Source organism: Plectropomus leopardus, chromosome 9 (assembly GCF_026936395.1).
Source record: "Plectropomus leopardus strain MGB_pleo_1.0 chromosome 9, ASM2693639v1, whole genome shotgun sequence".
Lineage (NCBI taxonomy): Eukaryota > Metazoa > Chordata > Actinopteri > Perciformes > Serranidae > Plectropomus > Plectropomus leopardus.
The window spans coordinates 23,257,320-23,277,902 of NC_142184.1; the positions used below are offsets into that span (position 1 = coordinate 23,257,320).

The 20,583-nt window shown below is 38.5% G+C and overlaps 1 protein-coding gene across 2 annotated transcripts in view; it reads right to left on the reverse strand.

The window, feature by feature from the left end:
* Positions 1-16,374: 16,374 nt before the first annotated feature.
* Positions 16,375-20,583, reverse strand: part of pex14 (peroxisomal biogenesis factor 14) — a 51,312-nt gene continuing 47,103 nt past the window's right edge. Inside the window, exons 9-10 of one of the 2 annotated variants that reach the window (XM_088082277.1) lie at positions 18,222-18,597; positions 16,375-16,779 (exon numbers count right to left, since the gene is read on the reverse strand). In XM_088082277.1, coding sequence (XP_087938403.1) covers positions 16,756-16,779; positions 18,222-18,597 — 400 coding nt within the window. In that variant the 3' untranslated portion in view covers positions 16,375-16,755. Of the gene's footprint in view, positions 16,780-18,122; positions 18,598-20,583 lie in introns of both variants that reach the window. The other variant, XM_042492201.2, reaches the window with a different exon arrangement.

The window sequence follows — 20,583 nt, forward strand, 5'->3', positions numbered from 1 at the left end:
CAAAAAAAAGCCCAAAACACCCACATTTGGCATGTGGAAAAAATGACCAAAAAAGCAAGGCTATAGTATGGCAAAAATGTCAAAATATGACATGTCCCAAAAACAGCTAAAAACCACATTAGCCAACATAAAATAGCCTTCCAAGACATGCCATAGCAAAGAAAGTTGCAAAAAAGACCAAAGACAGCATAATTTGGCATGCAGAAAAAATGACCGAAAAAGCAAGGCTATAGTATGGCAAAAATGTCAAAATATCACATGTCCCAAAAACAGCTGAAATCCGCATTAAACCACAAAAAACAGCCTTCCAAGACATGCCATAGCAAAGAAAGTTGCAAAAAGGGCCAAAACAGCATAATTTGGCATGCAGAAAAAATGACCGAAAAAGCAAGGCTATAGTATGGCGAAAATGTCAAAATATGACATGTCCCAAAAATGTATGAAAACACCTCAGAACAGTACAAAATAGCCTGCTGACACAAGCCAGAGCATATTAACTTGCAAAAAAGACCAAAAAACACAATGATATAGCATGTTGACAAAATGGCTGAAAAGGCAAGGCTATTGTTTTGCAAAAAATGTCAAAATATGACATGTCCCCAAAAGAGCTGAAAATACCTCATAACAGCAAAGAATAGCATTTTAAGACATGGTATAGCATATTTAGTTGCAAAAATGGCCACAAAAAACGAGACATAGCATGTTGAAAAAATAACCAAAAATGCAAGGCTATAGTATGGCAATAAATGTCAAAATATGACATGTCCCAAAAAATGGCAGAAAACATGTCAAAACAGCATAGAATAGCATGTTAAGTCACGCCATAGAGCCAAAAACACCATAGTATAATATACTATAGTATATTATATCAATATGGAAATATTAAAACAGCTGAAAACCACATAAAATACCGTTCCAAGATGTTACTGAAATTTCATAGCTTTGTGAGACACTTCATAGTATACCATCTTGAAAAAAAGGTTCAAAACATTATATCATAGCATGTTTAAAAAAAAGGCTGAAATATGTCGAAAAATCTCAAATTTGACATGTCAAAAACATGGCTGAAAATAGCTTGTTGTGACACTTCATAGTATACCATGTTGAAAGGCCAAAAATGTCTCAATATTGCATGTTGAAAAAATTTGTTTAAAAAGTATATAGTACATAGCATACAATGTTGAAAAAATCTCAAATTTTGACATGCGGAGAAAATTGCTGGAAACAAAATGTTATAGCTTCAAAACTTCATAATATAACATGTTGAAAAAATTTTTTTATGCAATTTTGAACGACACACTATGGTATGACATTTTTATTCATACTGTATTATGACTTTTTTGTGCAATTTTTGATGACATACTATAGTTAGAAGATTTTATTCAATTTTGGACGACAGTATGATGATTTTGTGCAATTTTGGTCAACAAACTATACTATGACATTGTTATGCAATTTTGGACTACCTACTATAGTATGTTTGTTTGCCTTTTTGGGTGACTCATACTATTGCTTTTTCACGTCATTTTCAACTACATATTTTCCTATGACATTTTGGGCAATTTTGAATGACATGCTTTTGTATGTTTTTTTTTGCCATGTTGGACAACAGACAAAACTCCTGTTTTTGTAGTATTTTGGAAGACACACTACAACATGACTATTTTATTCCATTTTGGATGACATAAGTTACCATGCCTTCAACAATTTTAGACAACATAGTATATTATCACGTTTTGATCACATTTTGGATGACAATCTTGATGATTGACTTGAATGAATGACTTTTTTAATGCAATTTTATATGACATACTATCCTCAGAGGTTTTTATGCCTTTTGGACGAAATTAAATAATTTGTCTTTTTCATTTTGAATGACATATACTATAACTTTTTTATGAGATTTTGGACTTCATGCTATAGTATGATATTTTTATTCGATTTTCTATGACCTACATCATACTATAATGTGACTTGATGCACTTTTGGACAACATATTATACTATGATTTTTTTTAAAACCAATTTTGAACAACACACTATAGGAAAACGTTTTGTGCTATTTCATTAAATTATAGCATGACTTTTTTGTCATGCCAATTTGGACCATACACTTCACTAGTGCGATAACATAAATAAATAAGCAAGAGTTAGTGTATTAACAAAAGCTGTGATTTATGTAAAACAAAACAAAGTGATACATTTCACAGCAAAGATCTTTTAAAACAACAACAAAAGCAATACTTTCTTTAAAATCAACGGTGACCCAAAAATGTTACCACTGAATGATTAAATCAACAGACACGTTAAAAAAGTTCATACTTCTCCAGAACAGAGTAACAAACACAGATTCTGGTAAATTACAATTACGTTCTGTGGTCTTCTATCCAATGCACAGCACCATGCTGCCACACTGTCCCACAAGTGCCAACATTTGTCTTCTCTTGTCCTTTCTATACCCTGCATGCTCCTGATGAGAAGATTAAGTTCAGGTGTGCTCAGTCTCTGCACAGTTAGAAGAAGTGGAGAAAGGGCAGCACCAAGAGAAAACACAAGAAAAAATCAGGGCACAGCACAAAAAAGGGCACACCCACCTCTTCACGCTTAACAATCTTCTTTTTTTTTTGACGGCATACAATTACTTTTTTATGCTGTTTTGGACAACATGCTATCATATGATATGCAGTAGTGTTTTCCCACCGGCCACACACAACTTTTGTTTATTTTTCCAGCTTTAGTTAACAAAATATATGTATAAAATAACAGAACAGATATACATGAGAGCACTAAAATGAAGCTCTGCTCTAAAATTGATAATAAATAATAAACATTGTATAAATACATGAGGCAATAAAGATATTTAAAATGTTATTAAAATTAAAAATTGAAATAAAAAAAAAATAAAAGGACATGGACAGTAACAAAAATAATACATATTCACATTACAGCAGGGTTTTACCAAATAAGTTTTTATAAGAATCAAAATATGTGATGCTTTTTTTTGTTATTAACGACACTGAGAGAGGAAAGGGTTGAATTGAAATCAATCAAAAAATATTAAAAGAGGGGTGTGATCCTAAGAATTATCGCTTGTGAATAAAGAATTTCCCTAAAATTCCCTAAAATAATTTTTTTTAAAAATGTAGATATTTTAGATATTTATCATCATAATAGCCAATTTTATCTTTGAGGGTAAAATCATAAGTGATGATACAATTGTTAAAAACATGACGATTTAAATCAGACCAAAAATTTAAAGTAATATTACACTGAAAAAATCAATGGGTCAAAGTCTCATCAGTCTGCGTACAGAAAGAACAGGAGTTTTAAATATCTGTATACCTGGAAATCATAGAATTTACTAGATAAATGTTATGCAAAATTTTGAAATGAATTACTTTGACTTTGTCAGAATTACAACATTTATAAGGTAAAAGCCATGTTTTTTGCCAATTAATCCCTTCCAAATGTGAGTTCCAAAAAAAATGTTCCTCTTTGGGTGATTTTGTTTTTATTTTGAAAAATCTGACAAACATGTCATTATGATATTTCTTGTTAAATATGCTAACACCATTCAAAATCAGTGGAGATGGAATCCCTGAGATATTTCTCTCACAAAAACGTAAGTGACCTCTGATAAAATGCATAAGGCCAGAAGGGATGGCTTTAACAAAAGAATGATACTAAAGGAAAAGGGAAGTTGTGTCTAGTTATAAAATGTACATTGGATAATATATAACCATGTTCATCAAGAACTGACAAAATATTAACAATATTTCTTTGGAACCACTTGGGATAAAAAACAGATTTATTCCTTACAATACATAATAATACAGTCATTCCTTAATTGTGTGCAAAATATAATTTCCAGGCAAGAAGGGACTGCTGATTAAACTCTGACAAAGAAACACATAGTTTGAGAATAATTACATGTAGGCTCATAGACTTTACACTGTGATGATATCATAAATTTTTTAATCTCTTTCATCACAGACTCTGGCTCAAAATGACATCACCAGCACAAGCGTCCTGTCCTCGGCTATCTCCAACACAGAGGCATTAAAGTCAATGTATAGTATGTGAAAAAAAAATCATAGGATAGTATGTGGGAAAATATCACAGTATATTATTTCAATAAAAAGTCATCTTCTAATATATTTTTTTAAAATCATAGTATAGTATGTTTGGGAAAAGATCATAATATAATGCAACTGTAAACACTCATGGTAATCTTTTCCATCTTTAGCATAAGTAAAATGAACAGTACAAAAGATGTGTTTGAGGTAACAAAAACATTTTAAACTGTCAATGTCCCACTCAGTAAATACTGTATATCTTTAAAAGACAAATTTAGGAGACCCAAACAAAAATGTCCAGCTCTGCACTGCACAAACACAAGTAGAGAAGGCTTTTGCATTGAATAAGTGCCCTGCTGTCTGTTGTATCTTTGTCATAAGACATAGTGCAGCTCGTAGTTGATAGGCCCCACAGGTACACACAATATCACATATCAAGTGTATATGACACTGCTGCACTGCTCATTTTACTGCTTCATTGGCCCATTTATAGTTCACGTTTTTGCATGAGACGTTTCTCCTTGTCTCTTTCAGCGCTCTGCCCTAGTTAGACCCCTCTTTAAATCCGCTGCCCTTTGCAATAGATGTTCATTTATCTATTTTTGCATGTGTATGGGCTTATTTTGGAAAGACCTCAGTCACACAGCAGAAAAGGGGGCTGTGTGAAAAAAGCTGCTTTGCCATTGGTAGCAGCTGTTGCTGCTGAGACACCTCTGAGGAAATGGAGAATTGGACACACTCATCCAATTTACCATTAACAAGACCTTATTGGATGCAGGGCCATAGGAACATGCGGCTTTGCCTTATGTGGCTCTGTTTGGATACGCTGCTGTGTGACGGGGTCTGAGATAGTCTTGGCATCTTTGTTTGGGGGTGTAGTAATGTCATGTCTGTTAGTTTCAAGCAATGTGCCCTGTGTTGTAACAGTTACTGTACCAAAAAAACCCAAATGTTATGATAAGGGTTTGTATTCAGAAGCAACACAGAAAATGTTAGATAAAGATTATATGAAAGTACATAATGGTGATCAAAATAAGAATTTCCATGTCTACAGAACAATCGCTGTAAAAACCATCCATAGGAAAGTCTGAGCTGTAACATGAGAGTTTCAAATATCAAACACCAAAGCTGCTCTACACAGATCTGCAAAAACGAGAGATTTCCATCCGTTTTATATTTTCCACATTTAAAATCAAACCACACTAAGAGAACTAGGTTGTTGTTAAGCAACATAGCAACCGCTGGTCAGGCGAGTATTGACTTCATCCTCTTCAAAATATACAAATATATAATTATCCTTAAAGATCCCATGAAGCACTCATTTACATCTGTATGCACTCAGCAGGTTTTGAATCAGATATTTCCCTCTTGTGTAACACCTGTGTGTTTTGTTTCTGGCAGGGTAACATTTTTTTTTGTTATCCTTTTTCCATAAACACACCTCACATTCTTTAGAGGGCGGTGTATCTACAAATCTTTGTCTTTCAACACATTTTTCTTCTGTTGGGACATAAAGATAACAAAAGCATTCTTCTCACAGTTTTGCTGGAACATTCAGTCAGTAAAAACAAACAGCAGCAGTGTGGTTATTAACTTCAAAAACCAGAAAAACTGGATTAAACTCTGGCCAGTTCACACAGAAAAGAAGTCGGGCAAAGCGTCCGGAAACTGCTGATGAGATCGTCATGGTAATGACCCACATTGTGCGAGTGTGTGTATTTTTTCTTTGATAAACCATCTTTCTTTTGTTTGGATCTCTGTAGAGAGGTCAGACAGTTTGTAAAAAAAGGCAGGAATTCTTGCTCAAGAGCAATGGCGTAGGTTTTAGGGATGGGCATTTTGAGTAACTTTGATATTCAAATACCATATGAAATTATTAAAGAGTGCTTGAGAACTCGCAAAAAAAAGAAAAAGACATTATAATGTCCAACAACGGGAAATAAGTGCTATTTGAAATTCATTTATTGAAGAAACAGACTTCAATTGGCATATTAAACCATAAATTCAAAGTTATCATGAGAAAAATCTGCAAACTTTCTGACGCTGCTGTTAACTTTACATTAGTTAAACGTAACTCTGGAGGACCATCTCTGAGTCACTTCCCTCCCAGTCAGTTCAACATACCCGGTCAGCATGAGCTAGAACAGCAGCCGTTGGGGGGGATCCCCATAAAATTTGGGATTTAGTGGTCCTGGCCAGAAAATTTGGAGCAACTCCCACCCCAATATCTACACCTATGCTAGAGAGCAAGAGAAGAAATTGACGCATCCTGAATGAGAATAACATGAGTCTATATGACTTTACCATAGATTTGAAGATACTGTCGAGGCTACAGCATTTCTTGAGAGACCTTTTAGCACTTTAGATGTTGAGTTTGACATTGAAAATTAAAATTAATCATTTCCACACACTTGAATAGAAGACAATCAGGTGCTTAACACCAGCTTTTTAAATGCTGATGGATGTTTGATTCTAAAGAAAAAAAAGTTTCATGTCTTTGACCACAAGTTCAAAATTGGTCTTCCTGCTCTAAATGAAACGTGTGCTGAGTCTGGGACAAACACAGTTGCTGTATTTCTGTGAGCTCTGTTTGAAGTGAACACATTTTAAAGAAGAGGGGGGAGGGAGGCGGCAGGAGTGTAACGTTACATGGGAGATGTTATTTGGTAAACATGCAGTTGTCATCTTACAAACACAAACAGAATCCAGTGGAAAGATTAGCGCTGAGGCCCGTTAAACAGCTTGTAAAAAATGAGCCTTCTGTCAGTCCTGTTACATAAATGTTTACCAAGAAATACCAAACATTGTGTTCTATTTGTTTTACTTTGCCTCAAGTTTGCCCATTGCCACAGATTAGTCATCCCCAGAGTTAAACACGACTTTGCCAGCAGAACAAACAACTAGTAGCAGACAGCAACCAGAAACAAGTGCATAAAAATGGTTGATCCTGGCTGGCACGCCGCCACGCAGCCATTACCCTTTAAGTAGTTTGCTTCAGAATTGGACCAGAGGTTGAGTGGGAGTGTTTCATCACTCTATAAGTCTTATCCAAAAGGGGAGAGCTTGGAGCAAAAAAAAAATAAAAAAAATAAAAAAATCTGATGGCCTGGCGCTCTCTCAGAGGCCAGAGTAATTCTCATTCCACTTCAATTGCCACAGCCCAGCATCGCTAACTGGCAAGTGAGGCCCGCTGCTGCTGCTTTCTTGGCAAACGGAGAATTCTTAAGTGCTAAGCTGTAAATTTGCTTAATTTGACGTGAGTCCGAGGGGAATGGGATCGTTTTCTTTCAGGGAAAAAGCCTGGCATATTGGCTGACAATAAGCTGGAACGGTCCAACATGGTGTTTCTGCTCTGCAATGATGGCTGGAACACACAACGGACAGCGTTTGACAGAGCTGTAAAACCGTTTGACTCTGGCACTGACGCTGTGTGACTCATTCTTATGTTAATACTGTGAAAGCTTTTCAACTGTGATTTCTGTAAAAGGAAATGATGATTTTCTCCTGAAGCGGCTTAAAGTGGTTTGTCTGTTTGTACATAAAAGGAAGTTGGTAATTATTGAATGTTAGGATGCTTAATTCACACACACCTGTTATTAATCTGCCTTAATAAATGCCTCATCTTCTTTTTTTTCCCTTCCAAAATCTGTTTATTGAATTTTTTTCAAAGAGGACAGTAAAAAAAGACAGCAATAATTGGTCAACCCAGTAGAGATTAAACAAAAGCATCAGTAGTAAGTGAAATAGAAGCAATACAAAACCAAGACAGGAATAAGACAAGACAAATATTACAAAGTACCATAGATTAAAGATTTCTCCTCAGTGGGTTTGCAAAGCAAATACATCATAATCTTACCCACCAAGAATATCGAGTCTCATTTACACAAAGAAACGGGCAAATTTATGGTCACAAGATGCAGGAAGTGTCACTCATTAAATTACTAGGTGCGGTCACAGGTCACATTTAAAAAGATTACGTTTTGGTCACCGACATGGAAGCAAAACTGTTAAAATAAATTTGCTTTTTTGAGGTTACGTTTTGATTCAGTTTACTTACTTGTTTATTGTTTGTTAGCAGGATTACAGGAAAACTGTAAACATGTACCAAAAAACGCATTAAATTTTGGAGCAGACCAAAATCATTGGGTAGAAGCACAAATGATTTTTCACTGTTGTTTGCAAGGCAGGGCATTTGGTCCTTGCACTAGTCTGCGTTCTCTGAGTGCCTTTCTAGTTTAATGCATGGAAACAGGTCAGTGCTGTAATGCTGCCTCATGAGAGAACCAACCCTATCACACTACTGACTCGTAAAAAACTGACGCTTAGTTGGTGGCTCTTGGAGTCAGACACTGGCGCACCAAGGAACTCTCTGGTGATGGTATAAAACACATCTGTTGGTGGCATTTTTTTTTGATACAAGCATTTACCCCAAAGACGAGAGAAAAAAAAAATGCATAAGGCAGGCGGGAGGCAACGGTCAAACAAACACCGGACTTTCATATGGAAGCCCACTGTTCATATACTATGTGAGCTAGTATGGGTAGCATACTACTTGAGTGATGCATGAGTGATGTCATGTGACATTTCATTATGCTAGTAAAAAAAAGTCCTTAATTTAAGCCAAATCATGATATTTATAAAAATGTACCGTGTTTTTTTCTTGCCTTAATCTAAGGAAGTAAACCTAAAAACAAACTTTTATAACCTCTGTTCTAAGTTTGTTTTGAAAAGGGACTGCATTCTTTTAAGGACTGGAAACTGTACATTTCCTGTGAAAACCAGAGTTTATTTTTGAATAGACACAATGCTCACCATTGAACAATATGTGATTAAACTGCTGGTCTAGATCCTCGGCAGCACTAAGTAACACTCACTTCCTCCTCTGTAGTACAATAAAGAAATGGGCATGCTTTTGATGTAACATAACCTTTTCGTATATATATTTTGGTCCATTGCATCAATACAGTACCCATTTTTTAACTTCAGAAAAAAGTGTGATAAATCTTAGACTTTCCTAAAAGTGATCACTAACAATATTTTCACCTTTGCTCTACACAGAAGATTTAGCCTTAGCAACTAAGTAACAACCTAACTGTGCAGTTGGTGAATGATTGTCAGAAAAATAGTTAGTTGTGGTTAATTAATACTCTGACACAAGCTGGACTTTATTTGTTTCATACTGATTTACTCCCTTTATAATGGCACTGCAAAAGATCATATGAGTAAAAACATTTCTCGTGACCTTCTTTGGGGGTTTACAAAGTATTTTGCTATTAAAATATAGTTAAAAAAAGCTTTAATGTCACTGCACCCACGTGGATGACATTGTCTGAGTAGGAATGTTAACTTGAAATAGCGTGGGGGGTTAAACAGAAATGTGACAACTGTGGCATTTGAATGCAGCATGTAGTGGAGACTTAAGAAAATAACTCGGTAGGCTGCAGCAGGTTAATAAAATGTGGGAGTTTTGTATTGTCTCTGTGGTTACAACTGTTGCAATACATTAAAATTAAAGCATTACAATCAGCTTTATTTCTGTTGAATGACTCTTGAATATCAACAGCCTCTACATCCCCCCCACAAACATCACAAGAGCCTTTAAAAAGACCGGTTTCAGTATCACAGCTGTGACCTTCATAAAACAGAGCTGGGCAACAGGTGGGCATCATGTGTGTGCTAATCTTCCACATTATGGTTGTTGATAACAGACACTGCACAGCCCCGCTCAGTTAAAACTCAGTAATTTAATATGGAATACATCAGCAATGTGATATTTGTAGCATGGAAGAAGCAAAGGTTGGGAAGATTCTGCTGATGCTAATAATAGAAAACGTCCATCATTCACTGTGGGTTTCTGTTACCAGAAGAATTCTGTGAGTACCGCAGACCCTCCAAAACAAGACATTGGGTGTCCACTGAGGGATTTTGGGATTATTTTTTTTCACTGGCTCTCCTCCCTAACTAAGGGCATGAAAATGTGGATAGTATTTCGCAGCGACAATCCATGCCAATTTTGGAGGACAAGGTCGGTGAATGTGCAGCCTTCCCCCGTTTTCCACACACGACCCTACTTTACCCATCAATTCTCACATGAGGCTTAATGTGGGTAAAGGTTTGGGTTTCTACACGGTCAGTAAGTCAGCAATTACAATTAGAAAACTATAATGTTTTCTTATGTTTGATATACTTGCCCCTATAAAAAGCACTTTGAATTGCCTCGTGTCTGATTGGTGCTTTATAAATACACTTGCCTTGCCACCGCCAAGGAGGTTATGTTTTCAGTTTTTTTGTTTTTTTGTTTGTCAGCAAGATTACAGAAAAACTACAGACCCTTTTTTCATGAAACTTGGTAAAAGCATGTAGCTTGGGCCAATGAAGAAGCCATTAAGTTTTGGAGAGGATCCAAATCACAGTGCAGATACACAAATTATTTCACTTCAGTAACATTGCAGGATAAGGCATTTGAACTTGGCAAAGGTCTGTGCTCTCTAAGTGTTAGTTTTAGTTTATTATATAAAGGTCCAGGGTTTAGAAAACTAACAAGTCACCATAAACCTACAAAAACACATTTAAAAAATGCATTTATTCTGTGTGCAGTCTGAAGAAAAGTTTGTTTTGAAGCCAGCCATAAAATTTGGTACAGGCATTCATGTCCCCCTAAGGATGGGTTGGAATAACTTTTGTGATCCGTGGGCATGGGGTAGCTCACTTGGTAGAGCAGGCTCCCCATGTACAAAGGCTAAGTCTTTGTCACAGCAGCCACGGGTCTGACTCCAACATGTGACCCTTTGACGCATGTCTTTCTCTCCCCTTGTCACGCCTAACCTTTCCTTAAACTTAATCTTTAACTTCAGTGATCCTCTGACTTTTCATCTAATGCCAAGATCAGGTCAAAATTTTAATTTGCCATTTATGACCAAACACTTAGAAAACTAATGACATTCCCACTAACCTTGCATCATTGTGAAACACACTTCAAAGTCAAAAGAAGCAAAATTAAACTCAAAAAAGCCATCTTAATTCGTCTTTCCACTGATCCAACCGTTGCTGAACCTGGTTTAGTTGAATTAAACCTGTAATCACCCAGTTAGATGTGAAAATGGCAGCGTTTATTTAATTGGAGTCTGGTGAGGTTGGTGAAAATGATTTCAGGGCTGTTTCTACTTAAGAAAAAGATCTTACTCTTTTAAAAAAAGGTCTATCTCTGTAGGGATCCTTTTCATATTGTTGTCAGACACTAAGAATAACAATCTGAGCCTGTCAGTGGCAAAAACAAACACTTTTAGTGGATGTAAATTGACACAATTGTTCTGAGTGGTTCCATTGTAGCGTGTTTCACTGCTGCCCGTCGCAGCTTTCTTGCTTTATACTGGACCAATTTCAAAAGTGGTTGTCTCAATTGGTCACATAGATGCAAAAGCATGGGGAAAATAGGGTCTGGGCTGAAAAGAACAAAAGTTATCCTTTAACTCAAGCATCACTGTGTCTACAAACAGCTTCAAAGAGTCACTTGCAGGGCTCTTAGTTTCAGACTAAGTTGAATAGCTGTGCTAACAGAAACTAAGCACCACTGTAAATGCAGAAAGCCATGAAGAAGACAGCTTGAACTCTCTATTCCCTTATTATTTTCTTCTCCCCTCCCCATTCCCCCCTCTTTACCAGCATGCTTCAGGTGTTCCACAGTCAGGCCCTGTGATTAGTCTAATTTGCACAAACGCTGGCGAGCAAAGCACCTGTTGCCCCTGTGCCGCCTGCAGCCGCGGTCCCTCAGCAGGCTGACAGGCCTTCCCTTGGATAATCCAATCTCCACACAACGGCGCCACTGCTCTCCACCATTGCAGCGCAAGGGCATTCATTTTTTCTACCTCTTGTCTCCCTTCATGTTCTCATGGCCACCATGCTCCTGATGGCTCATTATTGGACCATTCATAAATACTGCCCGCCTGTACCCACCACTCTTCCTTTTACAGCCTGCCGCTGTGTTCCCTCACTGCTCCTCACCAGCACCTTCCTATACCTGCCAATAAGGTGAGTAAAGCTTTCCTTTAGGTTCACAAGAGGCCCCATAGCCTTCCACATGACAGCCCTCCAGAATCCACATACTCCATTTGGATTTGAAACAGCGCCAGGAGAAAATCAAGTGACACAGGCCACACAGAGTGGGAGGGAGGGAATGTGATCCCACTTGATTGTTGAGAGTTTATATAGCGAGTGATGACAAAGTGCTTTATGACTTTGCAGTGTTCGCTGGGCCCTGCGATTGAAGCCTTATACAGGCAAAGCCCACTGGTGACCTTGGCTTGTCAAATGTTCTCATTTTCACCAGGAAGGAGCCAGTGTTCAGCGGCTGCTCAGAGCTGGTAAGCTGCTTTTAGAGAGACAGCCGCCGAGAGCTTTTGGAGGTGACCCATGCTTCCTTACTTTCACTGCTGGAAACACTATTGAGGAAAAGCATCAGTCAAAGAAAAGTTAAAGCCTGCTAACCTACTGAATTCTATGTAGAGAATAAAACCATGGATATTTTCAACAAGGCTAAGGCATACATTTTTTTTTATTTTCAGTACAAACGGCAGCTGCCCAAAACAAAGTACATACTGTTGCATGGAGTATGCATACAATCGGAACATACTACTTTTTCATAACATAAAGCCTTGAACTTTGACCCTTTTATTCATCCATCCATCGCAGTTTGTAGTGTGAAATTTGAATTAGAATAGAAAAAGTATGCGATTTGGAATGCAACATCTTAACATTATCACTTAGCGTTACCTTGGAGATACAACAAAACACCATAAGCCCAGCTCGCCAGAGAAAGAGGTCAACCCAGAGAGCTCTGCTGTTACTTGTAAGATATTACTCATGAGAAATACTAAAATGTGTGGTAGTTTGGGAATCGGAACTCGCTGCAGGACTCTGCAGTTTTGCTAGCAGCTCTGTGAGGGTGTATTTGGGCTAAATGCTAATGGGAGCATGCTCACATTCAACAGGTCCCATTCTGTTGTTGCAGTTATAATGTTTACCATGGTCACCTATCCAACGTTTACCTACAGCATGCTAACATTTGCTAATTTGCATTAAACACAGCTGAAGCTTCTAGTAATCGGATAAAATATAATGTTGACCCAATTATGACACTGGATAAAAACGTGTATACCACATTTCACAGCAATCTATCCAACACTTGCCAATAAATGTCACCAAAAACAAAAAACAAAAAACAAACCTGCAGTTCCTCAAATGGCCACTTGAGGCTGGCTCCAAAAGCAAGTTAATCCACATAGACCCCCATGTTAAAATGTCCAACTTTACCTGGTACAAAAAACAGTTTCAGTTTCTGGAGACACTATTCCCCTTCATGACAACTATGCTGGGGGCCAAAGGTGTGGCTGCTTGAGGCGTCACAACAGTCTATGAGTCAGATCCACTCCCCGTTCCTCCACAGCTCCACCCCCTCATAGAAATATGGTCACTTCTGGCACCAAATATTCAAGATGGCAGGGGTCTATATACCAAACTGCAAGATTTAAAACATGAGTCCACACACCAATGGATGACATCGCGCTGGCTATGTACACGATTTCTTATACAGTCTAAACCAAAGTAGAGGACCAACTGACTGAAGGATGTAGCCATCCCTATGTCAACACCCCTATGGTGGCTGAAAAATGCACCGACTCCAAAAACATCGAATGTATACAAGAGACACAAAATTGGAGATGAGAACATCTTGAAAGAAGATTAGCAGATTTTCACTGCAGCTGTTGATAACATCAGTCCAAACAAGGATTCCCGAGGAGTAAACGGATATTTCCAGAGGGGTAAAGCTGCCGGTGGAGCTTTGTCACAAATCAAGTATTACACCAGATTGCTCCCAGCTGCATGCCACGTGCATCATATCTCACAGGTAAGAGGAAGAAGAGGAAGCACTTCCTGCATCGTCCGTGACCTTTCCTATGCAAATCTTTACAGGATACTTCCCCTCGGAGAGAAACGTGTATAGGCCATGTTGGGTAGAGCTTAAAGCTTCAAGAACTGGACCTATGCTGCTTGGATGCGAATGGTCCTGGCTAAGTATGACGAGAAAACAAAAACTGGACCGGAATCAACACTCAAGGACACAAGAAGGAGTTTTAAATGAGTAGAGATGATGTGCGTGTGGCGCAGACAGGGTCATGGTAGCCCTCTGACTGGCTGCAATGGGCTAACAACCCTTGCATTGATCCAAGGAGACACTCAGCCCTCTAACCTGCTGAGTGCTCAGTTCCAGTGAACAATGGAGTTCAGAGCGCGTCGATACACTACCCTATTGAGTGCTCTCCGTTTAGCAGCAAGATTGATGAGGTTAAGGCTCCCAACCGGGGAGCCAAATGGTGTCAAAACCAAGGTGTTGCTTTCGACAAACAATCTCTCAATGCACTACCACACTGAGAGGCACTGGTTACTGGCTAACACACCAGCTCTACCCAGGAAGTGTTTTTATACGGGCACAAGGTTTCTGAAAGGGTATGCAGACTGGTGGATGTTGGTAAGACTCTTAAAATGTAGATTAGAATATGAGGGTAGGATAGATGGCGCTTTCTGGACAGGAATGCGTTGCAAATCCCCTAAGACACTAAATGATGTACAAGTGGATTTATTACAGTAGGTCCCTATAAATCTAAGGTTGGCCTGAACTCCAGGGAGAGGTTAATGGATTACAAAGGGATGTGGTATCGAACCTCAGAGAAGTTTATACACCTCATCAATATGTGAAACACTATTGATCATTTAGACCCTGATAAATTAAATTCATACACTTGATAATGCATGGCATATTCAGAATCCCCCGAATGAGGAAAAATGGTCTTTTTCAGCCCAGCTGGCAGTGTCTCAGTCCATACTCCTTAATTACATGCATGTGCTGTGTATATTATAGGGATATACAAAATATATATTTCAACTGTTAATTAACTTGAGGATTGTATGGATTGCCAAATAACAAAGAAATTATCAAAATTATAACAGTTTCAATAATATTTTCAACAATATGAGCTTGGAGACATTCACTTTATAATGGGATATACATTTTCAAATACCTATCTTATCTATGTTATCTGGTATGACTCTGTGCTCCCAACATCACTGGTTCTCAAACTTTTTTTTCAATAATGTACCCAGTACCCCCTGACCAGCGTGAAACATTTTTCGTTGAAACACGTAATAACATAACGTAAACAGGATTGTTTATTACAGCAGTTGACAGTTTGTGGGAGTTAACTTTTGCATTAAAAATAGAAATATCGAATAATAAATTTGGTTCATAGAAATTACATTTACATTTTTATTTAACTTATTACATTATAGTTATATTTATGTTAGGAATAATGCATGACTGATATTTCTAATATAAAGATTTAAAACAATCTCACATACCCCCTGCAGTACTCCAAAGTACCGCTTGGGGAACCTGAGCCCCCATTTAAAAAATACTGCCCTACATATTAGCACTTCTGCAAGAAGCATAAGCAACATCCAATCAGGATGAGGACTGATTCCAACAAACATCCAAAAACAATTAAATGAAAGTCAGTATGACAAACTGTCCATCCAACAGTGATTAGTTGACTAGTTTTTTTTACTCTTATTAATTTAAAAATCCAGCACTTCTTAAAATACATTATACAATACATTTAAGTCTTTAACAGCATCTTCGTCACCTTCAATGTGTTGAAAATAGAATAGGAAACCCTTTTTGAGAAGCCATTACTCCCACAACAGAAACCAAGAGATACACTGTCAATCTACCCACAGGAATAAACAACACCTCACACATATAATTTGTAACTATGTCGCTTACTTATTTCAAGAGAGAAAGTATAAAAATTGCTGAAAGTCCCTGCCCTGTCATGCTTTCTGAAAAGTACTGCAGTATTCTCATCTGTATCTGGGTTTACAGATACGTTACAGCTGGTTTGGAGAGCTGACAAAAAAAAAGAAACGCGTAGGAACCACAAAGATTAAATCAGAAATTTTTTTACTTGACCTGAATGTTACAGAAAACCTTCCTGCAATTGAACACACACACACACACACACTACCTCATACACATAAACATCTCAGATTATAATGTCTACTTGTGTGTGAGTTTCTGTTTGCTATTGTGCATTTTCCTTTCCTTTAATGTAGCCGCATGGATGGAAATAAAATTAAGGTACATTTTACTCAGTTATATTTAGAATTGGCTTGAAGTAAAGAACAGGGGACCAAGTATTTTTATATTTGTGTAACTGAAGGAAAAATAAAAATGAATATAACAGAGATTCTACTTGAGATAAACCAGATTTATTACACTTATGTACACGTTTAGCTGACATTCACACAGTAATCAGCAGGTTACAGAGAGGACTGGCTCTACAGTGGCTAAGAAGCTTAAGTTACACCTCCTGATTATGTACTTTGTTTAACCAACCTGATTCATCAATAGAAATTAATCTCTACCAGATCAAAAAATCTAGTTTACACCATACTGCATTGTTTTTGTCTAATCAATCGACACTTAAAACAGAAACACAACCAAACATAATCTGTAGGTGTGGACGGGTGTTGCACAGAAATGTGCAGTGCGCCTCTACCTTTTTTGTGTTCCTATGAAGGCCATATGACAGAGGTGGAAGTGGCACCAGAGCTGATATCCTTTCTTCTCACTCATGGACTCTTCTTGTTAGCTGGAGACACAGTGAGTAATTCAATAAGTCAAGTATTCATTTATTACTTTCCTTTTCAATCATGGGGCAATTTTTTTTCTAACTTCCCCTATCCACCTCCACACTCAGGGAAAAAAAGTGATACAAGTACTGCAACTTCCATCCGTGGCAGCCCTCGTTGTCTTACTGCAGCTTAATTACAAAATATTGGCGCCGTTTTCTGTAAAGATTATTCACCGTAGGAGGCCCTACATAATTTGGACCTCGGGGTTTGTCATGGAAAATAATACAATGCAACTGGGCTTTCTGTATTAGATTTCCGCTTTTAGCCTCCTTGACATTTCAAGCTGCATGAACTAATACATCTGTTATTTGTTGATCATTTGATTATTAACATACTTCACAAACCAAATCAGCTGCCCTGCTGGAGACGCAGATACAGCTCAGCAGACAGTCTGGGTTTTCTCGCCTGACGCACAAACACACTCGCAAAAAAAGATGCACAATTCAGCCCTCAGTGAAAAAGGAAAGCAGGGGGAAAAAACATTTATCTTCCCCTCCTTTGAGCGTATGAGCACTCTGACACCGGCATGGAACAAAGCCCGTCATCACATTCTAATCTCGAATTTCAGGGCTTTTATTTCACCCAAATGCCACCCTGCTGGCCTTGTGAATTATTGACAGACTGACACCAATGCGAAAGGACACATAAAAGAGGCTAAAAGCTCCGGCCCTGGAAGAGCTTGTCCTCTCCTATTGCCATCAACAGGGAGACAAACTCTGCTAATGCTTCTCTGGAAGCTCACGGTAACTTTGAGACTGAAGTGGCAACATATGACTCCTGACCTACAGCTGCACTATACAGGAGAGATATTCTGTGCAGCGCCGCCTCTTTGGTTTTAGACCTTAGTGCAATTACAAGGACACCAAGGCAAAGCTGTGAATTATCTGATCAAATCATGGAAATTAAAAGCCACACATGGTTAGTTCTGCGCATCGCCTTTTAAAGTCATTCTGATTTGACTATTGCTCATCATTTCTCCTCTCAAAGAAACGTCACAGCATGGTACTTGGCTCTGCATGCAGTCGTTTAGTTTGCATGATGAAAAGTAAATTGAGGTAAGCCCTGTGTCAACTAGACACTCCAGTATTTGTCAGTTTTGTGTCTTCTCACGCCCACGCCTACTCCCCATTTTGCTCAAGATTAAGATATTACAGAAACAAGTTGAAACACAGTGAAGATGGATTAAAACAAACAAATGAAAACAAACAAGTGTGAGCAGAGAGAGCGCAGAGTGGAACAAAGCTGTCAGTAGAGAGGAGAGGCGGAGAATGTTTTTGTGCTTCCTACTTGTCTAATCTACCTCGCTCTCATTGCTGGCACCCTCGGGCCGCCTCAGTTTGTCCACCTGTTCATTAATCTGTCCATCCCCACCTCGCCGATCCTCTGTCTGCATGCTTACACCGTCCTCCTCCTCCTCCTCCTCCTCCTCCTCTACGTGGCTCACGTCATCCTCCTCTTCCTCCTTCTTCTCCTCCTCCCCCTGCACCTCCATGCGAACCTGGTCCTTCAGGTCCAAGGGAAGCGTTGCACCGAGTCCCACTGTGCCGTCATCTCCGTTGACGCTTTGCGCTCCATCAGGCCCTCCCAGTGTATCCTGGGAGCTATGGTGTCCATCTTTGATGGGGGACGAGTTGGTGGACTCGTTACTCACAGGGGAGATGTCGCTGCTGCTGTTGGTGTGGTTGACTGGCGGTGAGCCCGGTGCTGATGGCGGCTTCAGGGGAATCTGCCATGATGGGATTTTGGGAATACTGGGAGTGGAGGGGAATTGCCGCCTGTGAAAAGTGGGGCAGACAAGAGAGGGGAGGAAAATTATGATAATCTCATCAAAACTCTCACTGTGATCAAAATGTGTAAAAAAGAGCTTTCCCACGATGTAATCAGCCGTAATTTGGCAACTGAAAAACTATATATAGCTTCCTTAGTCAGGTGTTGAATGAGAACATATCCTTAACACTAGTTTACATCTTAGCATGCAGCCACACACAAAGCACCCTATGTAATTCTCATAATTACAGCAGAGAAAATGGCTTTTCCCTCCCAAACAACCAGATGTTCATCACACCTGGTAAAGATGCTCTAAGTTTTTTTTTTTAATTACATCCACTGCAGCTTTTAAGATCAAAAAGACAACGTTGAATCGTAATGGGATAAGCACTTCTTGGTGGGTTTAAAAAAAAAAAAAAACAGTTTGGAGATGATTTGGATCATTTGAACAGGACGGGAACATGTTTGGAGACAGATGGTGATACAGAGCCTTTAGTTTGTGATTCAAGCCTTTGCCAGAAAACTCATTGTGAGAGTCAGGATGAAGTCAAGAAAGCAAATGACAAAGGGATTATTGCTGATTAGAATGTACGAGGGGAACAAAACATCCTCAACTAGACAGTTCTGAGGCAATTTTCATCCCCGCCGGTTTTCTGATGTACACTCTTACTTCAGGCTTCATTATAGACACTGATACATAATCATGCATGCTAATGGGCCTGACTGAGCTGGGCTGTGCCTGACGAGATTGAGGAACAAAGATGGGAAGAATGAGGTGATGTCGGGCAGTATACAATGAGACCTTTAATAGCACAAAATGCTTTACATCTTGTATTAATATGTGGCAGGTACGATCAGATTTGACCTTGACAACAAATAAAACGATTAAAAAACATCTATATTTTATTGGCTGATTTTGCACTTTATATAAACAATTTCTCTTGCTGTGTTGTGTCATTTAGCACTTTTAAAATGACTGAAGTTGCACAGGAGCAATTATGCACATGTGCGGTTGTCCTGCTTACCAATAAAAGCATTAAAAAACAGAAGACCAGCTGATGCCTGCAGTATGCTAATCGGCTGAGGCAAGTCGTGAAGTTAAGAAATGGTGCAATCAGTATTAAAACCTCTAGTGCCTTTGAGATTAAACGTATATGAGATTAATGATTATGCTTTAAGTGTGCAAGTAATTTGGAAGAGAAATGTGACATTGTGTGTTCTTTTATTTTATTTATTCAGTCACAAGCACAAACTTTCAAGCTATCTACTACAGATCTGTACTGAAGTAGCTTTGCAAAGGTGATTTGTCAAATGGGTTAGGGTTTTTGTCATCACTCAGGATTTATGCTTTCCTTAAATCATGATACATAGTTTTAGAATTCTGTCATGTGATGACAGCAAAGCAAACTCCATTTGCAAGGAAGATCACAAAATATACTCAAAAGTTTCGGTAAAAGTGGTTAGTATATCAGAAGTTAAGATTTGTCAAATTGCTATTTCCAAAGTCAAAAATTTACTTTAGATTTATTTGCCATTTTTCTTAAACGTGGTTTAAGAAGAAATTAAATTAAAGCTGACCCTAAATCCTGCTATATCTTTTTTGCATCAAAGGAGGAGTTGTAGAGTCTCACAGTCTGGGGAAAGAAGCTGCTCTGTAGTCTGGTGGTTTTGCAGCGGATACTTCTGTATCTTTACCCAGATGGCAGCAGGGTGAACAGACTGTGGCTGCTGTGTTTCAGTATCCTTTGGGCTCTGTGCAGACACCTCACTTCACCGAGGTCACTGATGCTCTGTAGACGGGTACCAGTGATGTTCTGGTCTGTTTTAATCACCCGCTGCTGAGCCTTCCTGTCTTGGGCGAACCATGCCAGTTCGTGATGGTTTCAGTCAGTACGCTTTCTATTGCTCCACTGTAGAAGTTAACCAGGATCTTGCTCTGGAATCTAGCCTTCCTAAGTTTCCGTAGGAAGTAGAGCCTTTTCTGTGCTTTTTTA